Genomic DNA, 25,919 nt, shown 5'->3' on the forward strand with positions numbered 1-25,919 from the left:
ACACTTTGAACCCCTGGAGAGGGAACCTCCTCACCAAAGGAACGCTGGAGGGAGGTCTGTGCATTGCCAGCTTGCCTGTCCATCTTCATTAGAAAGGCACGCCCGCCAGGCGCCAGGCTGAGGAACTAATTTCCTCATCTCTCCCGTGAGTCTCCCGGAGGGATTGATGCTGATTTTGGTTGATAAACGCAGAACCACTCACTACCTGAGCACGTGCTGATGTTCATTCAACCCAAGTGCGTCAGTGACAGATGGCGGTTAGGCTGTGATCCGTGAAACGATGGGGATCGTGATGGACGACGGCGGAGGGATGCTGGCTGCTGCACGCAGAGCTGCCAGCCCTAGTCTGGGGCAGGGCTGCACACTCTATGGGCCCTTTCATGGTCCCCCGCCCCCATCTGATTCCCCCTGTATCCCTCTGACGAGGACTCGTTTCCTCCCGTTTCCCTGAGAAACAGGCTCAGGGTGGAGAGCCTGCCTGAGGCTTCAAGGTGCTTTGGCAGGAGCCCAGTCTCCTGAGTCGGGTCAGGGCGCCTGGGTTCAGCTTCCAGCTGGGAGGCCTTGAGCAGGGGTCCCCAACCCCCAACCCAGCCTGTTTCCTTGTGTGTAAGAGGGGGGATTACTTGGCCAGGCCACAGGGGACTCGGGGATCCCGCCTGTCCTGGTGGCAGGGACCCCGTGCGCCTTGGCAGGCTCTGGGAGAAGGGCGGCTTGGCTAGGGCAGCAGAGGGGGTGTGGATGTGGCGCCAGAGGGCCGGGTACTCACGTCCAGGTAGAGGTTGTGGCTCAGGAATTGAAGAGGGCCATGCAGTTGTGTACAGCCCGCTGCTGCTCGTGTGCCTTCTCTGACGCCAGCCAGACGTACATGTGCTGCAGGTGGGCGGGGGCAGGGAGGGGTGCTGCAGCCTGGGACCCCGGCCTTGGGCAGGTTCCGCCCCCAGCTCAGGCCACGCCCACCACCAGCCCAGACCACCCCCCTGGGTTCAGGGCCCACCCACCTTTGGCCCAGGCTCCACCCATCAGCCCAGATCACACTTATCCTCAGCCTGGGCTACACCCCTCGGCTCAGCCATTTCCTTGGCTCAGGCCCAGCCCACCCTGGTCCCAGGCTCCGCCCACCGGCCTAAGCCACACCCACTCAAGACCAGACCACATCCTCAGCTCAGGCCCCTCCCACTCCCAGCTGAAGCTCAGGCCCCAGGACGGCCACCACTCCCCCCGTCCAGCCTTCCTTGTCCCATTTCACAGCCTTGGCTAATCTCTCTGCTCCTGGCAGCCCCGCCCCAAAAGAAGGAGTCATTTCTTTCTTTTGTAGCTGACACGCCCCTCCTGCTCAAAGCCCTTTGAGGCTCTTGGTTCTTAACCTGTTTCCCCCGCAGTGCACCTCTTTCCAGAGCAATGCTTTTCTGTGCACACCATAAAGGCACAGAATTACAAAGAAATACAAAGGCGTATTGAAACAGTTGTGCTGAACACCTCAAGCCACATTTGAGCCTCTTCGTTAAGGGGATGTATGATTAGAGTTAGTGATTCAACGTTGGATGAGGATAAAGTGTTGGGAGATTCTGTGACTCGGTCATGTCCTGTGACAGCCACTGTGCCTTCTGTTGGTGGCAGACAGCCACTGCTGGCACTGCTGCGGTCTGCTGCCAACACCCTCCGGGAGAGGCATGCTACTTTGAAGCTCGAGGTGAGGGAAAACACAGACGGTGTTTCCTCCTGGCGGTGCTCATACACCCTGACTTCCTTCCGTGCACCCCAGGTCGGGAGCCCCTGCTGCAGCGGCTCCCTTCACCTCCACAGGGTCCCCAAGCCTGAGGTGGCCTGGCCCCTGCTGACCTAACCTCACCCTGACCCACTGCCCCCTGCCTCCGCTCTGTCCCCAGGCTCCAGCCACGCAGACCCTCCCTCCATTCTGGCTCACTGTGCTCGCTGAGGCGGCTCAGCTTTGCCCCCGCGTGCCCTCTGCTCGAGGGCCCTCCCTGCCCCTCCTCTCCCCTCCCCTCCCGCCCATCGGCCCTCTCAGTCCTCACTCAGGAGGAGCCCCGCTGGCCCCGACCTCCACCCTCCCAGCAGAGGCGGCCTCCCCTGACCCTGGACTGTCCCTTTCTGCTGGCTGGTCTCCCTCTTACCAGGGAGGGACTCCCAGAGGGCAGTGACAGAGTGGGTGCACTTGTGAGACCCCTCGCAGCTGGGGACCTGCTGCAGGTGAGGTTCTCTCAGGCGGAAGGAGGGCAGGTCCCGCCAGGGCCATGTTTCCTCATCAACTCCCTCTAGTGTGACATTCACGGCCCACTGGCCACCAGGCTGCACCTGCTGCCCCCCCCACCCCGACCTCAACTTGTCCCAAACTACTGTGATCCCTCACGACGGACAACCCTCGAGCCTCTGTGTTCCTGGACCACTCCCCACCCCCGGTTCAGGCCCTGCCTCCTCTGTCCACCCTCTGCTCCGCCTGTGCCAGACCCGCACTGCTCCCACCGCCCTCACCGACAGCAGGAAGTGCAGCTCGTCGGCCGTGGGGTTCTGCACGATGAAGCTCTGCAGCATCTGGTCCAGGGCCTCCGAGGTCTTGTTGCAGAGGATCTGTGCAGGGACGTGGAGCAGCTCACGTGGCGGCCAAGCCCCGGTGGGATGAAGGGAGGCCTGAGGCCTCCCGAGGGGCCTGCGTGCATTGGCCTCTCAGGGCCAGCGGTGCCCACTTCCTGCACACTCCCCAGGCCGCGCTGCACACCAGCGAGCTCACACCATGCCCAGGAAGGGCCCCCCATGATCCCCATTGGGCAGCTGGGGAAAGTGGGCAGGGGTGGTCTGGACCTGCCCCGGGGCACAGGTTTCTCAGCGGCCGAGGTAAGTTTACTTCCAAGTTCACGGGCGTGCGACCCGCACAAGACCTGGCTCAGAAGGCTCCACGTGCTCAGTTTAATGCTCTGCTGTCACCACCTTGAAATTCTCAAAAAGGTTTAAACAAAGGCCCCACGTTTTCATTTTGCACTGGTGCCGATTCCTGGGTCTCATACAGGAGACCTCCCCACCCCACCAAGTCTTTGCTGCTTGGCTAGCCAGGACTGTTCAGGGAAGGAGGGGCCACAGGGAGTACTCACTGGAGCAGAGCCCTGGGGCGCTGGCCATCAATTCCCTGCAGGCCCCGGGCAGCTCTCTGAGCCCACCTTTGCCACCTCAGTTACCCTTGTCACTTGAGAACTGGGCTGGAGCCAGCCCCCTGCCAGGGTGGAGGTGGACACGGGATGCAAATGAACAGGTCCCACAGCCCAGTGCCTGGCTCCCGGCTACATTTCCTGGGGGAGCCAGCATGAGGTCGTCATCTGGTAACTGGGGCGCCCTGGACTCCCGCAGGGCTGGGGTGTAGGCAGACGACACCCTTCTGGAGGGCAGCTGCAGTGGTGTTGCCCTGGGTCCGGGGGGCCCCTCACTCTCGCCCTACACCCAAGCTGCTTATCTGTCCAGTTCCACCCTGGACTCAGCCTGGGGGTGTGGCATGAAGAGCAGGGCCCAGAGGGCAGGGGTGGGGCTCAACCCTGATTCTCCCTCCAGACACCTCCATTTCTCAGAGCTGGTTTCCTCGCTCTCTGGACGGGTCGCTGCTGGGAAGGTGAGCTAACGCACATGCTGGGCCTGGCACACAGCAGGTGCTCAGTTAACACCGGCTCCCTGCCCTTTGCAGGGGACTTAAAGTGGGCTCAGGGCGGGAGTGGGGCCGGGCCAGACGGCACGCGCCCCCTGGTGGCGGCTTCCCGCAATGGCAGGCGTCTCCCCGCAGTTTGGCTTCCCTTTAACAGAACTCGGGAGGGGATGGGCTTCTGGCCAGGGGTAGAGCGCGTATCAGAGCTCCTTCCTCCCGCCACTAGGGCGGGCCGGACCAGACCAGCTGCAGTAGATGCATCGGTGACACTGAGCTGCATGCTCTCAGTGCCGGTAGGGAGGAAGAGAGGCCACTTATATTCCTATTTACAGAGCGCTGCTCTGCTCCAGACACGGGTCACCCAGGGTCTCCTTTCACTCCGAGTGTTAAGACCGTTAGCTCTAGGATTATCATCTCCATTTTACAGGCGGACAAACGAAGGCTCAGAGCAGTTAAGAAACACACCCAGGGTCCCCCCAGCCCTTGCCTGAGGGGGGGGGTCAGGGGCCCTGCCCGTCCAGCCCGCCCCCTCCCAAGCGAGAGTAGCAGGCGGAGCTGGATACCCTTCCCGAGGAGCCCCCTCCAAGGGGGGCAGGCTCCAGGTTCGCACCTGTGTGCTGGGCGGCTCCAGAAGGAGGCAGGTGTGTTTCTCCAGGACTTCCAGCTGCGGCAGGGACAACACGCTGCGGAGGCTGATGGACAGAAGCCGAGATCTCTTCTCCAAGGCCAGGGGCGGCCTCATCTTACCCTGTGGAGGGCAAGGCGGAGAGGGCGGGGCCTGGGGGCGCCGCTGGTCAGAACGGAGGGGAGTCGGCAGCCCCGAGTGGCAGCGGCCCCTCTTGGGAGCCAGTCCCTCCTGTTTGCCCAGAGGCTCGTGTGCACACTTGTGCCTCCCGGCCTTTTGCCCCCAGGGCTGTGTTGACCTCCGGGCAGGATTTGTAAGGGACTCCGGGTCTGCCTGGGAGCAGGGGCTTGAGAAGCCCTCAGCCCAGCTCTCTTTACTGGGCAGGCTGGTCTCGCCCGAGCCCTGCTTACACCTTTGGGACCTTAGCAGTTCTGTTTTGGCAAATGATGCCAAACTTTCACTCTGAGATCTGAATGAGTAATAATACCGTTTATTGAGTGCCTCCTGTGTGCCAGGGCACCTGTTTTACCAGGGGTAGGGCTGCAGGACCTTCCCACGGCTTCTTGAGACCCTCTCCTGACTCCACTTTCCCTCCAGGCAGCCTGCCTCTCTCCTCCCCCTTATCCCCCAGCCCCTAGAAGGGTGGTCTGCACTGACCTCCCAGCTCTCTCCACCGCGCCTCGAGTCCAGCCAATCCGATTGTCACCCTGAACACCCCCTAGTCTACCTAGCGGATGCGAGGCCTGGTCTTGGGCGGCCATCAGTAGCTTTGATGAATTGATCAGCCCCTCCTCAGAGCCCCTTCCCCTGCTCCCTGACTCATCTCTCCCCCTCCCCCTACGTCCCCTGTGCTTCAGCTCTGCCCCTTTTCTCACCCTGTCAGCCCCTGGGGCCCCAGCCCATGCCTTGGTCCGCTTCTCCTTTCCATCCCTGGCCTTAAATGCCATCTGGATGCCGACGACCCCAACCCTGGGTCTGCAGTCTGGGCCGCACCTGAACTCCACACTCACCGCCCACTGCGTGGTGCCATCAACTCACCATCGACTCAAAGGACAGACACCTTTCTCAAATGTAATCCCCGCAAAGGCCCCACCTTGCTCAGCCAAGAGCCAATGTCCCTGCAGTGGTCTGTATGACCTTCCCTGTGACCCCTGGGACCTCACCTGTACCCGCCCCTCACTCACTCCGCTCCAGCCACTCTGGCCCTTTGCTAGTCCTCCAGCACCCAGCTGGGCTCCAGCCTCAGGGCCTTTGCATTTGCCTTCCCCTTGGCCGGGTACCCGCAGGGCTCACTCTCTCAACTTTCAGGTCTTTGTTCAGTCTCCTTCTTACAGAAGCCTCAGGGTGCTGGGTGCACCGGGGTCACTCAATCAATCAATCCTCAGTCAACCAACTTTCGACTCAGCGCTGAGCCTCATTTAGTTCTCAACCCCATGAGGGTTTTACATTCCCTCCCTGTCTCATCACCCCCACCTCATTTTTCTCCATTTTTCTCATCAGTCCTTGATACGCGCGGTCTGCTCATTCTGTGCCCCCTCCCCAGATGTCAGCTCTCAGAGAACAGGGACTTTCCCTGCTGGCTCACAGCTGGGTCCCCAGAGCTCAGAACAGTGCCTAAACATTGTAGGTGCTCAGCAGTTATTCATGGAGTGAATGACAGAGGAATCTGGGGCTTGGAGAGGTGAAGTACCTGGGCTACCTGCTCTGGGGAAGGCCCACCCAGCTCCACTTGCCACCCTGCCCAGTGCAGTGTGGGGCCCTCTGCAGTCTGAGAACAGGCAGCTCTGAGGTCCCTGGCCTCCACTTCCTTGTCAGATTCACACTGCCCTGGCCAGGGTGGGGAGGCTGGTACAGCCTCACCCACCTGTAGCTTCACCGCTAAATCAGGACCCACCTGTGGCCCTGGGATTCCCTCTGGACTCTAGCTTCCCTCCTTTCCCTGGGATGTTGGCTGGAGTCTAGACTCAGTTTCCCTTTGCAATTCCTTGCCCAACTGCTAGAGCCTGCTCTAGACTCTGCCTGTGGCTGGGGTCTTACCATGAATGACTGCTCTGACCTTGAGTGTCTGGGTGGGTCAGCTCACTCTGGACAGTGGCTGTGCCCCAGTGGCTCTGGCCTCCATAAGCTGCCCACCCCCTACCCACTGTGGCCTGCACTGGCTCAGGTCCCTGGCTCTGCACAGTAGGGTGTTGATGTCTGGTCTCTCCCCCCTCACTGTCCTGCTGGTACCAAGCCTGAGCTGTGAGGCTGCTGTTTGATGCTGAGCAAGGTCCTGTGTGGGGTTGGGGAGCCTACCAGAGGCTGGAGATGATGTCGATGGCCTGTTGGCGAGTCGATGTGCACAGCATGTCCTGGGGCTGCTTCTCCATCAGAAGCTGGAAATCCCAGGTGAAGGCTGAGTCACTCACACCTGGGCCTATCCCACTTCTGCCACCAAGTCTCAACCCTGCCTAAAGACCTTGGTGCCCAGCATCCCTGTAACCCACAGGATTATGCTCTAGATCCTCACCTACCCAGGGGGGTCTCTGCGGCCTGGCCCCCACTTAGGCAACTAGAGCATAGACTTTAGAATCAGACAAGTCACGTCTGAATCCTGGCTACCCCCATACGAGTTGCATGACCTTGGGCAAGTCTCCAAACTGCTCTGAGCTTCTTTTATTCACAGATAACCTGATGTTGTTGCCCTTGTGTTACACATGAAGCAAGGAATGAGAAGCAGAGTGTCTGAGTCACAGCAGGGGCTCAGTAAATGAGAACTGTTATTATTTTTATTATCACTATATAATTGTCCATCACTTGTGTGTTTCCTCCACTACCCCAGGGGTTCTGTGAGGCCAAAATCTCTAGTAAATAGTGGTGTGAGCTAGGTCAGTATTAGCAGAGTGGATGGTGCTGGCCTTTCTGGGTCTCGGCCACATCAGCTGTGCAGTGGATGTAACTGGCCAGCTCAGGGTCCCTGTAGGAACCAAGTCATGGGGGGGCCATGGACGTGCTTCCAGGTGTGAAAGCCTGTGGGGGGCTTGTACACGCTCTAGAAATCCAATCGGCCCAAACTTTTCCAGTGGGTGCCTCTCATGAATGCTGCTGCTCTGAGGGAGCTGCCCCCTCTGTCCCGGGAAGCCCTTCCTCTGCCCCAGGATCTTGCACTCACCATCAGACGCTCGAAGAGCTCAGAGACCTGGGAGAGCTCGTAGCTTTGGGTGCCCTCGTTGCAGCTGACAGCCCCCACCAGCATGAGGATGGCCGTGAGGAAGCTCTGCTTCAGGGTTTCGTCCTGGCAAGGGGTCAGGTGGTGGAGCAAGTGGGCGGGGTCAGGGAATGGGAACACCAGAGGGGCAGGAGAGCTGCAGTCACATGTGGCAGCAGGGCCTCCGCTCAAGGGGACTCAGCAGAGATCACCAGCTCTGGGGCCACGTAGCTGGGGTTTTTTTGATGGGGGAACCGGTGATTTTGTTTAACAATGCCGATATGTTGATGATGCTTAAGCATCAGGAGGTGCCTGTAAGAACCCTTCCTCTGGGGGAGCGGTGACAGGAGGTGCCCCAGACCCTAGCAGGGTCCTGGAGGCAGGGTGTTCTGAGGGGTGATGGGCCTGAGTTTATCTCACCAGGAAAAGAGGGGACATGGAATCGTCTCTCTAGGGCGTTGGGTTGGGCCTTGTGGGGTCACCTGGGGGTGTAGGTGGAGGTGCTTGGCTCTGCCAGAACTGGCTGGATTCCAAGCCCCTCGCCCTCCCGGCCCTGTGGCAGCCCCTTCCCCAGGAGCCCAGGGCCTGTCCCCACTTCTACCCTGCCTCAGGCTGTTGGGGGCCTGGGAGGGTCGTGTCTGGTACTAGAGATATGGGGATGGGCTGCCCAGAGCTTTGGCTCCGGGTGAGACCCAGAGAGTGGGGGGCGCATCTGGGACTCTCCCGGCTGTCATCTGAGGACATCATGGTTCTGTTGCCCATCAGTGACTAGACCTTCTCTGAGGGTTTGAGACTCAGGTCCCAGACCCTGCTCTGCCACCTGCCGGCTGTGGAACCCCGAGTAGGAGGCTGGCCGGATCCTGGCTGTCCTCTTTAGTTATGACTCTTGCCCCCTTTGTCCTAACCAAGCTCCCCTCGTGTGGTCCCTGGCACTGCTTCCACCCTCGGGAGTTATCCGGATGCAGCAAGGGCCGGGTGGCCGCACTGTCCATCAGTGGGGCCCTGGGGCTGACCTCTGGCCCTTGTCTCATGTTTCGGACAAGGCGCAGGATCAAAGAGCCATTAACCAGCACACAGCAGGCACCACAGCCAAGCCAGAGCTGTCACGCAAGTCCCTGTTGTGTTGGCCTCACAGCCAGTCTTGCTGCAATCCCAGCCTCGGGAGGGGGAGATTATTATCCAGGAGGAAGAAACTGAGGCACGGGGGCCACGCTGCAGGTGGGCGCAGAGGTGGGACCAGAGGCCAGGATGCAGGGTCCACAGACCGTTCCCCTAATCAGCCCCAGGATCCCCACCCTGGAGGCCCAACCCTTCATGCAGGGCGGGTCCCTATGTCCCAGCCCCTGGTCGAGGCCTCTGACAGCCCGAGAGCCGGTACCTTCGGGGAGAAGCTGTGCAGTCTCCACTTGACGGGCGTGCTCCGGCCAAACTGCTCCAGGACGGCCCAGACGTGGTCCAGGTGGCGGGCTGCAGCAGCCCCACAGTGAGAGCGATGCCCTGCGGGGGCCGGGAACCAGGGTCACCGACGTGGGGTGGTAGGATCAGGCCTGCCTCTCACCTGGGTGTGTGGAAACTGAGGCCCAGGAAGGGAGGGGACTTGTCTGAGGTCACAGGGCATCTGCCTCCCATCCCTATGCTCTTTAGGACGTGCAACTCTGAGCCCAACCTGGTGAGGGGGCATCTCTTTATGGGGGCTGGAGGGGGGTGGGGCAGGAGGGAGAGGTGACTCCTTGGAGGCCTGTTACCCCCTCCTCCCCCCCCCACCCGCTCTGAGCAGCCCTGTCCCCGAGGTGGGAATGAGGGTCCAGGAAGCAGATGTGCAACAATGAAGAGGACACAGCTGTGATGGGCTCAGCGCGGGACCGGGATCAGGGCTCAGAGCGGGACCGGGGTCAGGGCTCAGTGCGGGACCGGGGTCAGGGCTGAGGGTGTGACCAGGGTCAGGGCTGAGGGTGTGACCAGGGTCAGGGCTGAGAGTGTGACCAGGGTCAGGGCTCAGAGCGGGACCGGGGTCAGGGCTGAGGGTGTGACCGGGGTCAGGGCTGAGAGTGTGACCAGGGTCAGGGCTCAGCGCGGGACCAGGGTCAGGGCTGAGAGCGGGACCAGGGTCAGGGCTCAGAGCGGGACTGGGGTCAGGGCTGAGGGTGTGACCAGGGTCAGGGCTGAGAGTGTGACCAGGGTCAGGGCTCAGCGCGGGACCAGGGTCAGGGCTGAGGGTGTGACCAGGGTCAGGGCTGAGGTTGTGACCAGGGTCAGGGCTCAGCGTGTGACCAGGGTCAGGGCTCAGCGTGTGACCAGGGTCAGGGCTCAGAGTGGGACCAGGGTCGGGGTTCAGGCTGTGACCAGGGTCAGGGCTCAGGCTGTGACCAGCGGTCAGGCTAATTCTGTGGTCAGGGTCAGGCAGTTAGGGATCGGGTGATGGCTGGGTCCTCCCCTCTCTCTGCTTGGGCCACTGGTGGGACGTTTCCAGGAGGGTTCTCAGGTGTGTCCTGACCGTGGTGCTGTTCTCCTCGGCTTGAAGGATCAGCCCAGAGTAGATGAGCAGGAAGGCCTGGGGGAGGGTTCAGCTTCCTGTCCTGAGCCTGACGTATCTCTATCCATCCCTGTGCACCCCGGGCGGCCTGCCACTTCCCCTGTCCAGGCTCCCTGGGCCTCCCTGGGCTCCTGTAGCTGCCCTACCGCCCTGCTCTGGGACTAGCAATCCTCCACCTGGTGGTGAAGCTTCAAGGGTTTGGCTTCAAGTCCTGCTGCCTTGCCCCCGCTCCTCTGTTTCTTTCTGGGGCCCAGGCTTTGTTCTAGGTGTGTGTCCCACGGACAGAGCCCCTGGGCCTGTGCGGTGGGTGGCAGGGGTGCTTGTGGCCCACCTTCTCCAGGGGTTGCTCCTGACGTGTCCGGTCGGGCTTGCTGAGTACCCCCAGCAGCTCCTTGGACCACACTTCTGTGTTCAGAAACTGGACTGACTTGACGGCCATCTGTGAGCCGATGGGGGCGGGCAGGGCTAGAGAGGTCTCTCCCTCCACCCTGTGAGCCTCTACCAGCCCGGCCTACCCCCACCCACTCCCCACTGGAGCCTGACCATGTCCCCAGCCCTGGGCAGGGGCTCGGCCGGCATAGATGCCCAGTGAGTGTCCCCTGAAGGTGGCCCCACCAGCGTGTGTGTGCCTAGAGGGCAGGACTTGTCTCGTTTTCCCACGGCTGTCTCCCTAGCACCTAGACCAGTGCCCGGCAAGTAGTTGACACTCTGTGAATATTCTTTTGAATGAAAAAAATATTAATAAAAAATATTTTTTTGAATGAATGAAGGAACGAATGAACCAATGAGCAAATAAATGAATGAAATGTTTCTTCTAAATATAAAGTCCTAGGATTTCTGCCGTAACATCGCTTGATTTTATCATGACGTACTTCATGGTTTCTCTATTTCCAATGTTTCCACAATTCAACAAGTCTGAGATTTTTGATCCTAAGATTCTTTGAGGTAGAGATACTCCTGATTACGCTCCCAACCCAAAAATCTTAAAAGAAGAAAAGATTGGTAAATGTGAATATACACATTTCAAGAACTTTGTTCAGCCAACCCACCATAAATTAAGTTGAAAGACACAGTAGGTTTTTTTTTTGTGACCTACTGCCCAGAGTTAACATCATTGATACAGAGTACTTTATAAACCTGTAAGAAAAAGATGACAATCTGCTTAAAAATGGAGATTTATAAACTCAACCTTGCTAATATTTAAGGAATGGAAATTAAGATTATGTATCATTTTGGCCAAGACTGGCAAATAGCAAAACCACCAAATTTTGGCAAGTAAGTGTCCTTTGGTGGGGAGGTGATTGGATTGCACTGAAGTGCAGGTTTGGGCAGTGTTCATTAAAATTTATAACATGCATCCATTTCCCCAAGCGATTCTGTTTCTGGGAATCTACCCTAAAGGCGCACTAGCAATGCCATACTTGGAGCACAAGGGCATCCCGCGGCCTTGTGGGACCGAACACCTGCCCAGAGTGCCCCCTGCAGGCAGGACCGTTTGCACCCCCTCTGGGGTTACTCCCTTGGACCCTGAAATAGAAATTGCTCCGGCCTACATCAGAATTGAGAGGAGCTTGTCTGCCCTGGTTATGTCCCCCACCTGGTCCATTTGCAGAATGCTGGGGTGCAGCAGGACCCAGGTGGCTCTCTCACCCACCCACAGAACAGGTGTCTGCTTAATGCCCAGGGGACCCTGGCTTCCTGGAAGCTCCTAATTTCTCCAGAAGCACCAGGGGCCCCTGTCCCCTCTCCCAAACCTTTGTTGTCTTTTGTTCACTGCTGCATGTACCAGCGTTTGGTGGCCAAAGTGGACCCAAACTGATGTGGCACTATTTGTGGGAATTAGTGTGAATTTTGCATGTTTCTGTAGCAGATATATTCATATATTTAATTCTGCATCTTCCCCAGACCCTGCTAAGGGTCTAAGGGTGTTTATATAATATACAGGGTGGGCACCATATTCCTTTAAAAAAACCTGAAATTTTTTGAAATTTGAAGCACATCTGTTTCCAAAGTTAAATTTATTTGAAGTTTTAAATATTTTTAAAATCGAGGTACATTTAACTTACAGTGAAACACACATATCTTTAGTGTGTAGTGCAATGAATTTTGACAAATGTACAGACCCATATGTCTCATCCCATCAAGAGCTAGACCATTTCCCACCACCCGGGAAAGCTCTCACATGAGCTCCTTCCTAGTTAATCCCCATCCCTACAAAACTGATATAATTTAGTTCACCATAGGTTACTTTTGCTTCTTCTAGAATTTCATAACAATTGGAATCACGCTGTGTGTACTTTTCTGTGTCTGGTATTTTTTTCACTTAGTATTATTATTTTTTTAATCAGTCATCAATTTTATACACATCACTGTATACATGTCAATCCCAATCGCCCAATTACTCAGTATGTTTTTGAAATTTGTCCGCATTTTTTTTTAAAGGATTCATTTCTTTTTATTTTTAAATTAATTAATTAATCAATTTTTTTTTTGGCTGCATTGGGCCTTCGTTGCTGAGCGCGGGCTTTCTCTAGTTACAGCGAGCGGGGGCTACTCTTCGTTGCGGTGTGTGGGCTTCTCATTGCGGTGGCTTCTCTTGTTGCAGAGCACGGGCTCTAGGTGCACAGGCTTCAGTAGTTGTGGCACATGGGCTCAGTAGTTGTGGCTCGTGGGCTCTAGAGCGCAGGCTCAGTAGTTGTGGCGCACGGGCTTAGTTGCTCTGCGGCACGTGGGATCTTCCTGGACCAGGGCTCAAACCCCTGTGCCCTGCATTGGCAGGCGGATTCTAAACCACTGTGCCACCAGGGAAGTCCTTGTCCGCATTTTTGCATGCATTCTCAAGTTCACTTCTCTATTTCTGCTGTGAATTTTATTATTTCATTTCTGCTGCTTGGTTTCAGTTTTTTTAAAAAAATTTAATTTAATTTATTTATTTTTATACAGCAGGTTCTTATTAGTTTGCTATTTTATATATATGTGTATATATGTCAATCCCAATCTCCCAATTCAGTTTTAACTCGCTCTTGGTTTCAGTTTAACTCGCTCTAGGTTTCAGTTTAACTCACTCTTGGTTTCAGTTTAACTCACTCTTGGTTTCAGTTTAACTCGTTCTTCTTTCTCTAGTTTCCTCAGGTGGATGTTTGGGAGGGAATGAGTGTGCCTAGTACAGATTGTTTCCAGTTTGAGGCTCTTATGAATAAGGCTGCCGGGAACATGCTTGTATGTGTAATTTTGTGTACGAATGTTTCATGCCTCTGGGGTTAATACCTAAAAGTGGAACTGGTGAGTCATAACTAAGACAATGTCGGTTTTCCAAGGAGGTGTCACCATCCCACCAGCAGTGTGAGTTTCCCCGCCAGCATTTGGTGGAGTCTTTCTCTTTCCTTTGAGCTCTGTCCTGGGTGGGTAGTGGCAGCTCTCGGGTTTTAACTGACATTTCCCTGAGGATTCAAGATGTTGACTGTTGTTTCTTTGGCTTTTGGTCATTCATATGCCTTCCTTTGTGACATACCTATTTAAATCTTTTGTTCACTTTTGCAATTGGTCTGTTTGTCTTTTTCTCCCTGATTTTGTAAGAGTTCTTCATTTATTCTGGATACAGTCCCTTGTCAGATATATGTCTTGTGAATATTTTCTCCATGTCTGTGGTTTCCCTTTTTTCACTTTCCTCATAGTATTGTTTGATGAGCAGAGCTTTAATTTAGATGAAATCCAATTAATCTATTTTTTTTTTCTTTTTATGATAAGTGCTTTCTGGGTCCTAAGAAATATTTACCTACCCCAAGGTTGGCAAGATTGTCTCCTGTGTTTTCTTCTAGAAGCTTCTAGTTAATCCCCTAGGTATGTTTTTGTTTTTTTATATTTAGGCCTTGGGTCCATCTCAAATTAGTATTCGTGAATGGTTAGAGACAGGCATTAAAGTTCTTTTTTTCCCCCTAGATACGCAATTGTTGTAGAACCATTTGTTCAAAAGACTCCTCATTGAATTACTCTGGTACCTTTGTAAAAAAAAATTAATTGACCATATAAGTGTGGTTTTATATTGGAGTTTCTATTCTGTTCCATCGATTTATTTGTTTAATCTCTGTCAATTCTCACTGTCTTGTGGACTATAGCTATTTAGGAAATCTTGAAATCAGGTAGTGTAATTCTTCTAACTTTGTTCTTTTTCAAGATTGTTTTGGCTATTCTAGGTCCTTTGAAATTTCCATATAAATTTTTAACTTATAGATTATGTTTAATTCTATAATAAAGTTAGTTGGATTTTGATTGACATTTCATTGAATCTATAAATCAATTTTGGGAGAATTGACATCTTAACATTATTGACTCCTGTTATCCATGATCATATATCTCCATTTATTTAGGTTTTGTTTAATTTCTTTTTGCAATGTTTGTAAAGATCTTGCACATATTTTATTAACTTTATCTGAGTCTTTTATGTTTTTCATGTGGCTGTGTCATAGTGTTTTTTTTTTTTTTTTTAAACTAATCTTTTTTTTTTTTTTTAAAGACTCTTTTTATTTATTTATTTATTTATTTATGGCTGTGTTGGCTCTTCGTTTCTGTGCGAGGGCTTTCTCTAGTTGTGGCAAGCGGGGGCCACTCCTCATTGCGGTGCGCGGGCCTCTCACTATCGTGGCCTCTCTTGTTGCGGAGCACAGGCTCCAGACGCGCAGGCTCAGTAGTTGTGGCTCACGGGCCCAGCTGCTCCGCGGCACGTGGGATCTTCCCAGACCAGGGCTCGAACCCGTGTCCCCTGCATTGGCAGGCAGATTCCCAACCACTGCGCCACCAGGGAAGCCCTCATTGTGTTTTTAAACCTTACTTTCCAATTGTTTGTTGTTAGTATATAGAAATTCAATTGACATTTGCATATTGATTTTGTATCCTGAGATCTAGCTAAATTCAATTATTAGTAATTAATAGTTCTAGCATTTAAAAAAAAAAACTTTTGTGAGATTTTCTGTGTATGCAATTATGTTGTCTGCAAAGAAAGATGGTTTTACATTTTCCATTGCAATCTGTGTCTGTGTGTTCCCCTTCCTCTTTTTTTTTTTTTTTTTGAGCATATTCTTTTTTCAAATTTTTATTTATTTATTTATTTATTTAATTTATGGCTGTGTTGGGTCTTCGTTTCTGTGGGAGGGCTTTCTCTAGTTGTGGCAAGCGGGGGCCACTCTTCATTGCGGTGCGCGGGCCTCTCACTACCACGGCATCTCTTGTTGCGGAGCACAGGCTCCAGACGCGCAGGCTCAGTAATTGTGGCTCACGGGCCCAGTTGCTCCACGGCATGTGGGATCTTCCCATACCAGGGCTCGAACCCGTGTCCCCTGCATTGGCAGGCAGATTCTCAACCACTGCGCCACCAGGGAAGCCCCCCCTTCCTCTTACCTTACTGCGCTGCTTAGGACTTCAGTGCAACGTTGACCAGAAGTGGAGAGAGTGGACATCTTTGCCTTATTCTGATCTTAGCGGGAAGGTGTTCATTTATTTGTCACTAGGTATGTTAGTTGTAGGGTTTTCATAGATGTCAGTTTCCTCCTATTCCTACTTTGTTGAGAGCCTTTCTCTTTGTGATACTGTGATTTATAATAAAAATATGTATTTGGTCTTCATCTCTATTTTCATCTGGCACAGAACTTCTAAAACACTTTCCTAAGTGATTAGAGCAGTAAAGGTGTCTTTTGTTGTTCATAACAAGCCCGGTTCCACTTTTGGAAAGCCCTTAGGTAACCACAGACTGGGGGCAAGTTGCCAGGGGAACCAATCATGGTTAGAGGGTTGGAACTTTCATTCACTCCTCAACTTTCAGAGAGGGGACAGGGGCTAGAGATTGACTTTAATCACCAGTGGCCAGTGATTTCATTAATCGTGCCTATTAACGAAGCCTCCGTTAAAAGCCCCAAAGGACTGGGATCCGAGAAATTCCAGGTTGCTGAACATGTGTGGACTTTTTGTATATTGCCGGATTTATTTTGCTAATATTTTGTTAAAGACTTTTGAGTTCATCTTCATGAAGGAATTTGGTCTGTAGTTTTGTTGTAATGTCTTTGTCTGGCTTTGGTGTCAGAGTTGTGCTGTATAAAAAGGTTTTGGAAGTGTTTCTTCTTCCTCTATTTTCTGAGAGAATTTGGATAGAATTGGTATTACTTCTGCCTTAACTTGTGATAGAAAATTAACCAGCAAAGTATCTGGGCCTGGAGTTTTCTTTGTGGGAAGGTTTATAAAATATGATTCCAATTTCTTTGATACAGGACTTCTCAGATTTTCTGTGTCTTCTTGCGTCAGTTTGGTAGTTTGTGTTTTCTAGGGAATTAGTCTATTCAATCTAAATTGCCTAATTTATTGGAATCATATTTTATTACCATTCCATGTTTAAAGGATGTGTAGTGATATTCTTTCTTTTCTGATATTGAATATTTTTTATTTTCTTGATCAGCCTATCAAGGAGCTTATCATTTTATCAATCTTTTTGAATAACCTACTTTTGGTTTTATTCAATCTCTACTGCTTGTCTGTTTAAAAACTTTCTTTGATTTTTACTCTACTTTTTATTATTTTCTTCCCTCTACTTACTTTGGGCTTAATTTGCACTTTCGGGGATAGTTTCTTAAAATGGAGGTTTAGAAAATAGATTTTATACACTTTTTTATTTTCTAATATAGGCATTAAAATTATAAATTTCTTCTAAGCATTGTTTTTTGTTGAACCCCACAGATTTTCAAATTTTCATATTGTGTTTTACTTATCATTCAGTTCAAAGTATCTTCTAATTTCCTTTGTGATTTCTTCTTTGACCTATGGATTATTTAAAAGAGTGTTGTCTAACTTCCAAATATTTGGAATTTTTCCAGATGTATTTTTGCTATTGTTCTCTAATTGATGTTCTGGGCAGAGAATGTACTCTGTTTGATTTCAGTCCTTTTAAATTTATTGAAACTTGACATATGGCCCAGCAAATGATCTATCTTGGTGAATGTTCTATTTACATTTGAAAGGAACGTCAATTAGATCAATTTGGTTAATTACGTTGTTCAAGTCTTCTATGTCCTTGTGATTTTCTGTCTTACTTTTCTATTAATTACTTGTATTGCTGCTGCTGCTGGTGTAATTTCCACTAAGTGCCATTTAATGACTACTATTCTGCTGCCACTATATGATACTAATAACTGACGTAGGGAGTGAGGGCTTCCTGTCAGGCACAGTGCCAAACACTACACAGATGATTTCCTGTCATCTCACAATGAACATTTGAGGTTGGTACTTTTACCCCCATTTGACAGACGAGGAAACTAAGGTACGGAGAGGCAAAGTAGGTCACCCGACACGCAGCTGTGATTGGCTGAATCTGGGCTTAAACCCAGGTCTGCCAGGGCCCCATGTCCCTTTTCCCTGCCACACAAACCCTTCACGTGGTGTGTGGTCGGAGATGGACCAGCATGACACCCATCCTTGGCTGTGGCAACTTCATTCCACGCCGACCTCTTCCTTCCTCCCTTGGTCTCAGATCTGGCCTCTGCATCCTCTCTGGGCCCCTCCCTCAGTCACAGATCCAGCCCCCAGGGTGGGTGGAAAGGACACTTACTCTGTGCCAGGTGCCTAGAGACCAAGGTTCAAATCCCAACTCCACAGGGACCAGTCCCATGACTGTGGTCAAGTCCCCTCCCCTCCAAGCCTGTTGCTCATCTGTAACAGCCTCGCCCTGCCTCCCCCTCTGTCCCCTCCCTCCCCCTCCCTCCCTGATCTCCTCCCTCCTCCCAGGGCTGAGCGGGTGCCCACCCAAGTTGGTTTGCTGCCTGCTCCCCGGGTGCCTCCCATCCCCCATCATCCCGGCAGAAGGCCCCATGGCAGAGCTCCCTCCCTACCTGGGCCAGCTGCTCTTCCCAGCAAGCTTTCTCTCCCTCCTTGAAGAGCTCCTCTGTGGGAGGGAGGGCTGGTCACTGGAGGCCAGACCCGATGTCCACGTCCAGGGCCGGGTCTTGGGCTCCATCTCCCCCATCCCTTGGACACGACTGATGTCCTGCCTCTGCCCATTCTGGTTCCACTGGGGAGGTGAGCTCTGAGGATGGTGAGCCGGACTTGGGCTCAGGGTCCAGAAAGCTGGGCTGGAGTTGTGGCCCTGCCACCCTTGCTGTGTGACCTCAGGTAGGTCACGCTCCCTCTCTGGACCTCAGGCTCACCAGTGGTAAATGGAGGGTTCCCTCTGGGCATGGTTGCTTAGGATGTACTTGGGTCTCCTCAAGGGTGGGAAAACGAGGCTCAGAGAGGGGCACATTGGGAGGCTGGAAAGCTTTTACGGAACTTTGGAAACCCAACCTCAGAGGGGGCAGCTGCTTCAGGGGTGGCCCTGGGGGTTTCAGAGGTCACCCAAGGCAAAGAGGGACCTCCACCCAGCCTGCCAGTCCCAGGCACGGGGTGCAAAGCTGAGCCAAGAGTCCACACTCCCAAGCACGGCCTCTGAGGCCTCCCCACCAGGCTTCCTTGTAGAGAGCAGGGCCTGCCACCCCCCTTTCCTCCCCCTGACCTCAACCCCTCGCTGAGGCTGCTGACCAGCTCCTCCCTAAGGCCGTGAGGTGTACTCACACCATTCCCTCCTCAAACTCCTACTCATCTCTCAAGGCATGGCTCAGACTTGGCTGCCTGCTCCGGGAAGCCCTCCCTTGTGGCCACCAGGGCCGCCCGGTACCTCCCCCGCTGGGCAGAAGTGAGCTCAGCTCATGCTTGTGAATGGATGAATGAGTGAGGGCTGAGAGTTGGCACGTGCCTGCCTGGCGAGGCTGCGAGCTCCTGAGGGCGGAGCCGGGTACATGACGGGCGCTCAGTGTTTGCTGTCTTGCATTAGCTGAGCCTCATCCTGGCAAGACCCTTCCCTGTAAGTCCTCCCTGGGGGTTCTCAGAGACCCCCGCTATCCAGGCGGTCCTTCCAGGGGCTCAGAGGCAGCGGCTGCTGAGGAGACACGGAGACCCGGACCCCGCAGGCCCAGGACGTGCGGCTGGGTGACCCAGGCCCGTCGCACAGCCTCTGTGAGCTTGGCCTCCGTCTGCCGGTGATCCGGGGAGAGGCTCACGTGGCAGGGCAGGCCTGCCTCCTGGGCCTCCTCTCTGCGTCCCGATTCTGTCCAGGCCTGTTGTCGAAGTGCTGACAGCAGGAGCACGGGCTAGTGGAGATGGGCAGCACAGCTAGCCGCTGGTGCCCTATCCTGGGGGTCCCGAAGTGGCCCAGGCTGGCCGAGGGGAGGTGGGCCGTGGGAGTGCTCGGGCCGGAGCCCATGGCCCTCTGGCACGGGGATGCTTCACTGTCGCACAGCCTGCGTGTGTTCCGCGGATCAGCAGCCCTGCACGCCCCCTCCTGCTCTCTCCTCACGACCCCCCCTCCCCCTGCTGGCCTGGGGACAGAGGGTGGCCAAGCCCAGGCCCTGAGCACGGGACGTACCGTTAGAGGTCAGGACGCCCATCACGTAGAGGAGGCTGCGGGGTGGGAAGACGCCCGACAGGACCTCGGTCTCCAGGTGCTGGGCCACCAGCCGCCACACGTGCCTGCAGATGGCCACCAGCACGTTGCTGGCCGCGTCCCGGTGGGCCTCCTCCAGCTCCTGGGTGCGGGCAGAAAGGAAGAGTGGTCTGGTTTGGTGGGCAGGACGGCTACCGTCAACCCAGTTTTTCGATAGAAAACTGAGACTGAGGAAGCCCGATATACACAGCTGGCAGGTGAAGATCAGGTCCAATCTCAGGGCTCAGAACTACATGTGACTGTCAACATCCCTGGTCCTCTTACTGGTCCAAGGACCCATCGTCATCCCTCCTGCTTCTGAGCCTTTGCTCGTGCTGTACCTGCTGCCTGGCGCACAGTTCCCACTTGCCCCGTCTATTCAAGCCCTAGCCCTGCATTTGGCGTCATCTGAAAGTGAGGGGTCTCTGGTCTCTCCCCACGTGCTGCTGGTCCCTGTGATGCTGTTTGATCATCCTATGAAATTGTTATATCATTTATAAATTTTTAAAAATTTATTTATTTGTTTTATTTATTTACTTTTGGCTGCGTTGGGTCTTCATTGCTGCACGTGGGCTTTCTCTAGTTGAGGTGAGCGGGGGCTACTCTTCGTTGTGGTGCACAGGCTTTTCATTGCGGTGGCTTCTTTTGTTGCGGAGCGTGGGCTCTAAGGCATGCAGGCTTCAGTAGTTGTGGCACGTGGGCTCAGTAGTTATGGCTCGCGGGCTCTAGAGCACAGGCTCAGTAGTTGTGGCACACAGGCTTAGTTGCTCCGCGGCATGTGGGATCTTCCCGGACTGGGGCTCAAACCCATGTCCCCTGCATTGGCAGGCGGATTCTTAACCACTGCGCCACCAGGGAAGCCCTATAATTTGTTGAAAGGGTGGATATGAGGGCTTCTCGTTAAGATAGTGGATTGAATGTGATTTTGCTCTTTCAAAAAAAGCTCTCAACTACACTACATTTAGGAGATTTTTGGCAAGGGCAATAGCCACCACGCTCTGAAGCTGGAAAAGAGATGGGTGAGGCAACTGTGCTGAGTGCTAAGCTGCTGGGAGGGCAAGCTGAGAACCAGCCCCCCCCAACACCACACATTGTTTGATAGAAATCCTGACGGTTGTGTCTCTCAGATGTTTACAGCTAGGGAGGCCAGGGAGAGGGCAAAGAGGTTTAAGGAGTAGTCAGGTGCCCAGATGCCGTCCCCACTCCGCACACCTGGAGGGTCTCTGGAGAGGCCAGGCAGAGGGACTCTGGGCGGGGCGGCCAGGCCTGCAAGCTCAGGGGACAGACACTGCCTGGGCCAGGTCCTCCACAGCGCTGCCCGGGGCTGGGCCCCGGATCAGGGTCTTCCCTGGGAGATCTGGACAGCCCGGGAGGAACGACACAGAGGTGTTGATACGGGGGCGGGGGACATGGGGAGGCCAGCAGAGGGCTCACCTCATAACTGTACGGTGGACCTCCAATCCCATCTCCCACCTGTGTGCTCAGAGCGCCTTATCAACCCCTAAGCACAGGCAGACGGCCACGCAGAGGCCATGGACGCGGGAGGCACTAAAACCACAGCCACAACTGCAAACCCGATGAAACCCAGAAAAAAGCTACTTGGAAGAAATAGAGGCCAGAGAGATGAAACTTCAAGCAAAACACTCCCTTTAATATCCTGAGAGACGAGAGAAGATACTGTATCCGTGAAGGTATAAACAGGATGAAACGGGAACATTCTGAGAACAAAAATCGAGATCTCTTGAAAGTTAAAGCCTCATGGACATGAGTGGAAAACTCAGTAGAAGTTCTGGAAGATAACGGATCTTCAGAGAGCGGAACAAAGGACAGAAAGATGGAAAAGGAGAGGCAAGATGAGAATATTAGAAAGCTCTGCGTCTGAGTGTTAGACATTCCCCAACCCTAGAACAGAGAAGAACAGGAGACAATATCATTAGTAAATTAAGTAAGCATTTTCCAGAAGCAAAGGACTCAAGTAGCCAGACTGCAAGGAAGCAGGACCGCCAAGCACGGAGGCTAAAACAGACCCAGAGACGAGCACACGCTGGGCACGGCAGAAAGTGCAGGACAGAGATGCCACGAAGCAGGGAGGAAGGACCAGGGTTCAGAGTGGCTTGGGGTCTCTACAGCAGCACCCGGGGCCGGAGGACAACGCGACAATGGTCAACAACGCAGAGCCCAGGGGAAACGGAACAGAGCTATTTCCAGAAATTCATGGTCTCAAAACTGTACATCCCTAGGGGGATGTGAATCCAGCACAAGAGTAAATCAGGATGGAGGAAGGCTTGGGTGTAGGAGAGGGGGGTCCTGGTGGCACTGGGTAACCGGAGTCCCAGACTCCGAGATGCCGGAAGACGAGTTCCGCCGGCCTTGACGTGCCCGCTCTCCCCTGTGAGTCCTGGGAGTCCTGGACCAGCTCGTGGCACCCGCAGAAGTGCCTGCCCCCACCTGCTGGAGAGCCAGAGGTGGGCTGAGCTGTATTTAGAAGCAGAGAGTGAAGAGCAGTCTGGCCTCGGGGCCCTGCTGGCCCTGGCCCTGCCTCAGGCTGCTCCAGAGAGGCTCTTGTCACCCGGACACCTGCGGGCTTTGCTTGTCCTGCAGCCCTGGCCAACCTGGGTCCCTGCTTACAGCCTGGGGGGTGGGTGGGATGCACAGACCAGCAAAGAGCCTCGCCTTTCTCATCTGTAAAGTGGGTGCATGACGTTGTCCCTCTGAGGGGGCTGGTGGTAAGAAAATAAGAAAATGGGCAGAATGGCTTGGTCAAGCACAAGGCTGGGTACTCCTGGCATTCTTTGGGTCCCCAGGGCAGCTGCCTGCATCCCAGAAGCCCTTGTGGAACGGTCTGTTTGCTGGCGGGGGCGGCAGTGGGAGGCCCACCATGGACTTGGTCATGTTCTCCAGGGCCAGCTGCATGAAGGTCTTCTCCCAGGTCTCCTCCAGGGACTCACTGGCTCCAGTGACAGCCTCCAGGACGTGGAAGAGCCGGAACTTGTGCCAGGCGGAGATCCGTGCGCAGCGGAGAGGATAGAGGCTCAGCACGAGTTGGGTCTGATCATGCGGGGAGTCGCCAATGGGAGCATTGGTGGGGGGAGGGGAGGAGGCCAGAGGGGAGAGAGCACAAGTGGACGCTTTTGGCCGTCTGTCCAACAACCCCTTCGTGAACAGGCCCTGGGCTAGGTTCTGCAGAGACAGATGAATAAAAATTTGTCCCCATCCTCAGGGAACTGCTAGGGGGTTTTAAAAGCATTCCATCAGTTCCTGCAGTCATTCTTTTTTTTTTTTTAAATAAATAAATTTACTTATTTATTTATTTATTTTATTTTTGGCTGTGTTGGGTCCTTACTGCTGTGTGCAGGCTTTCTCTTAGTTGCGGCGGGCGGGGCTACTCTTCATTGCGGAGCATGGGCTCTAGAGTGCAGGCTTCAGTAGTTGTGGCGCACGGGCTTAGTTGCTCCGCGGCGTGTGGGATCTTCCTGGACCAGGGCTCGAACCCGTGTCTCCTGCACTGGCAGGCAGATTCTTAACCACTGCGCCACCAGGGAAGCCCCTCCATTCATTCTTTTATTCACTCATTCATTAAAAAGCCAGACAGAGCTTTCCCCCAATCATCTACCCAACCATCCATCCCCTGTGACTTTAGGCAAATCATTGCCCTTCCCTAAGCCTCAGTTTCCTCATCTCTGGGGATCATAATAATCTTATCGAGAGACTGTTCAGAGGATGGTGCACACGTCTTCGTCCACTTTCCTCCCTTCCCCCTTGGCTCATTGGACACATGAGATTGACTTGCCCCAAATCATGGCGCTGCTGTCTGGAGGAACCAAGGTTTGATTCCCCTTTGGGATCCAGCCCTCCCCTCTGCTCCCCACGCCTGCCCTGAATGGCCCGAGCAGCTCCCACCTCCAGGTTGTCTACAAAGTAGTCATGGATGGTGTCCGGCACCAGGTTGGGGTCCCCGTGAGCCACGTTCTTGATTTTCTTGATGATGTACTTCAGGTGGAGGGGGTCTGAACTATTCAGGTCCCGGAGCATCTTGAAGCAGATGGCTAAAGCAGATGGCAAGAAAGTGTGTGGATTGGTGTGCTGTGGGAATGTCACATTGTGCTAACAGGGCTGAGTGGGCAGGGAAGGGGTAGGGCTGCGAATGGGAAACAGTGATCTGAAAGGGAGGACTGGGAACTGAACACATTGGGAAATCCTGGGCCTCCTGACTCTTCTGTCAGTCCTTCCGGGGTTCAAGGTAGGATGAGAAGCAAGAAAGCGAGCAGGGAATGCATCCTTGTTCACCCATGCATATTGCCATCCATGCATTGATTCATCCTCCTTTTCATGCATCCGTTTCCCCGTTCATCTCTCACCCACCTCTCCTTCCCCCTGCTTGCACACCCTATGCTCGTCCATCAATCCATCCATTAATAAGCGTATCCATCTATCTACCCATCCACTTATAAATTCATCTATTCATCCATCTACCCACTCTTCATCCATTTAAAAATCCATCTACCCATCCACCCATTTATCCATCCATCCATCCGGCTATTCATAAATTAATCATCCATCCCTCTGTCCCTCCAGCTATTCATTCCTTCATCCTTTCATCCTCCATCCAGTCACCCAACATTCAATGATGTTCATTCACTGTGTGGTCATAGGGCTGTGTGTGCGGCTTAAAGGGGAGTCAGGGCCCAGCTCTGTTCTGAAGGAGCCTCCAGCCCAAGGGAGCCCTACCCGGTATTGGTGGACTTTAGTTCTGTGGGGGAGTTGTATAAAAGGCCCTGGGCACACAGAGAGGGGAGGGGTGATAAATCCTGACTAAGGTGGAGAGTCGGGACTGTCTTCTCAGAGGAGGTGGCACTTTAACTTGGCCTAGAAGGATGAGGGCGAGTCATCCTTTGAATGAGGGGAAAAGCATTCCAGTGAGAGGGCCAGGGCCAGGGGTAAGCTGAGGTTCTAAGGTGTGAAAGGTGCTGGAGGAGAGTGGAGGGTGACGGCTGAGAGAAGGCATTTTGGATGGTGCCTCAGGAGACATGAAGAGGCCAAGGAGGATGGGCAGGAGTCTCTGCTGAAAGCTGCACTAAGTCCACACCTCTTGACACCCCAAGGTCCCAGAGAGTGGACTTCCTCTGGCCCTCGTCCCCAGGACTTCTTCGGGTGGAGGGACTGAGGGGATCTGCTGGAACCTGACTGCCCTGCCTGAGTCCCGGGGCCAGTGGTCACCTGCGCTGTGGGCTTCCTCCATGAGTGTCTAGTGCTCCTTGGGCACCAGGGTGGCCTGGCTTCTCCGTGACTTGCAGAGCAGGATGGTGGTGGGGCGCACCCGTCTGTCCCCGCGGGCAGAATCCTGAGGCACGTTTATGTAAGACTGGTTCTTCGTGGATTCAGAGATGTGGGAGGAGATTCTGAAATGGGAAAGGGGTTCCTGGGTGTATGCATCTGGGTGCCCCTGTGTGCGTTCATGGACGCAGGTGCAGTAGACGCCGAGAGCCACCTTGGTCTGGATCAGGCTTGGCAACATTCTTCCATGCACCCACCCTTCTGTTTAATAGACTGACTGAACCCTGGGAGGAGGGCAGGGGTCTGGAGGCCCCAGGGACATGGTTGAGAGGGCAGCATCACCTGTGGGCCTGGTGGGGCCTTGTTTCCCAGCAAGTGTTGGTGAGACAGACATGGCTGGCAGGAATTAGAGGGCTCAGGGTATGGCAGCCCCTCTTAATACTAATATTAAGAGGGTCAAGCCCTCTTAATATTGAACTATGAAATGTGTGTCAGATAAAGTCACTCAAAATCCTCCCATGGTTTCCCACTGCACTCAGAGAAAAACCCAAAGTACTAAAAATGATGAAGGTGACACTTCCATTCAAATGGAGTCCCAAGGACAAGATTCACCCTCCTGCCTTACACAACTGGAAAACTGGAAAAAATATACAAAACCATGAATAACAGATATTAGGCAGAAAGCAGGGCAGGACAATGATTCCTGATGGATGGAAAACCAACAAGGCTAGCTCCAAATTGCTGCAGCTTGCTGCCTGAAAAATTTCTAATTTGCAGTGCAGGGGGAGGGAGCCCAAGAAAACCTAGTGGTCTACTTGAATTGGGGAAATAGAGGTGGAAGTTTGGGGAGGCCAAAGCAGCCAGAGTTTGCAGGGAAGAATAATAGAGAGCTGCATAGGGAGGGACAATGAGCTCTGGACATTTTCAGAGCACCCCCTCCCCCCAAGTCTTTCTCTGCATGCTGATCAGTACATGTGTGAAAAGAAAGCACCCGAAGGAGCAGAGGAAACAATTCTTGGAGTTTACACAGTCTGAGAGTAGTTCCTTTTTTCATCAGCCAGAGTGGAAAACCTTGTAATTCATAGGGCATTGGTCAGAGTACTATGAATGGTATTATCTCAATAGTGGGGAAAAATTTCAGCCCTAGACAAGAATGCTTTGGCC

At 53.6% G+C, this 25,919-nt stretch overlaps 1 protein-coding gene across 1 annotated transcript in view; it reads right to left on the reverse strand.

Annotated features, from left to right (window-relative positions):
• Window positions 1–22,409, reverse strand: part of LOC309647003 (maestro heat-like repeat family member 5) — a 48,063-nt gene extending 25,654 nt beyond the window's left edge. Inside the window, 14 exon segments of the mRNA XM_082433886.1 lie at window positions 767–801; window positions 804–870; window positions 2,491–2,586; window positions 4,254–4,391; window positions 5,144–5,261; window positions 6,564–6,643; window positions 7,420–7,542; window positions 8,834–8,931; window positions 8,934–8,952; window positions 9,890–10,006; window positions 10,320–10,427; window positions 17,857–17,909; window positions 19,425–19,584; window positions 22,359–22,409. Coding sequence (XP_082290012.1) covers window positions 767–801; window positions 804–870; window positions 2,491–2,586; window positions 4,254–4,391; window positions 5,144–5,261; window positions 6,564–6,643; window positions 7,420–7,542; window positions 8,834–8,931; window positions 8,934–8,952; window positions 9,890–10,006; window positions 10,320–10,427; window positions 17,857–17,909; window positions 19,425–19,584; window positions 22,359–22,394 — 1,248 coding nt within the window. The 5' untranslated portion in view covers window positions 22,395–22,409.
• Between the last annotated feature and the right edge of the window lie 3,510 nt (window positions 22,410–25,919).

This window comes from Balaenoptera physalus (assembly GCF_965194825.1).
Source record: "Balaenoptera physalus genome assembly, chromosome: 17".
Classification (NCBI taxonomy): domain Eukaryota; kingdom Metazoa; phylum Chordata; class Mammalia; order Artiodactyla; family Balaenopteridae; genus Balaenoptera; species Balaenoptera physalus.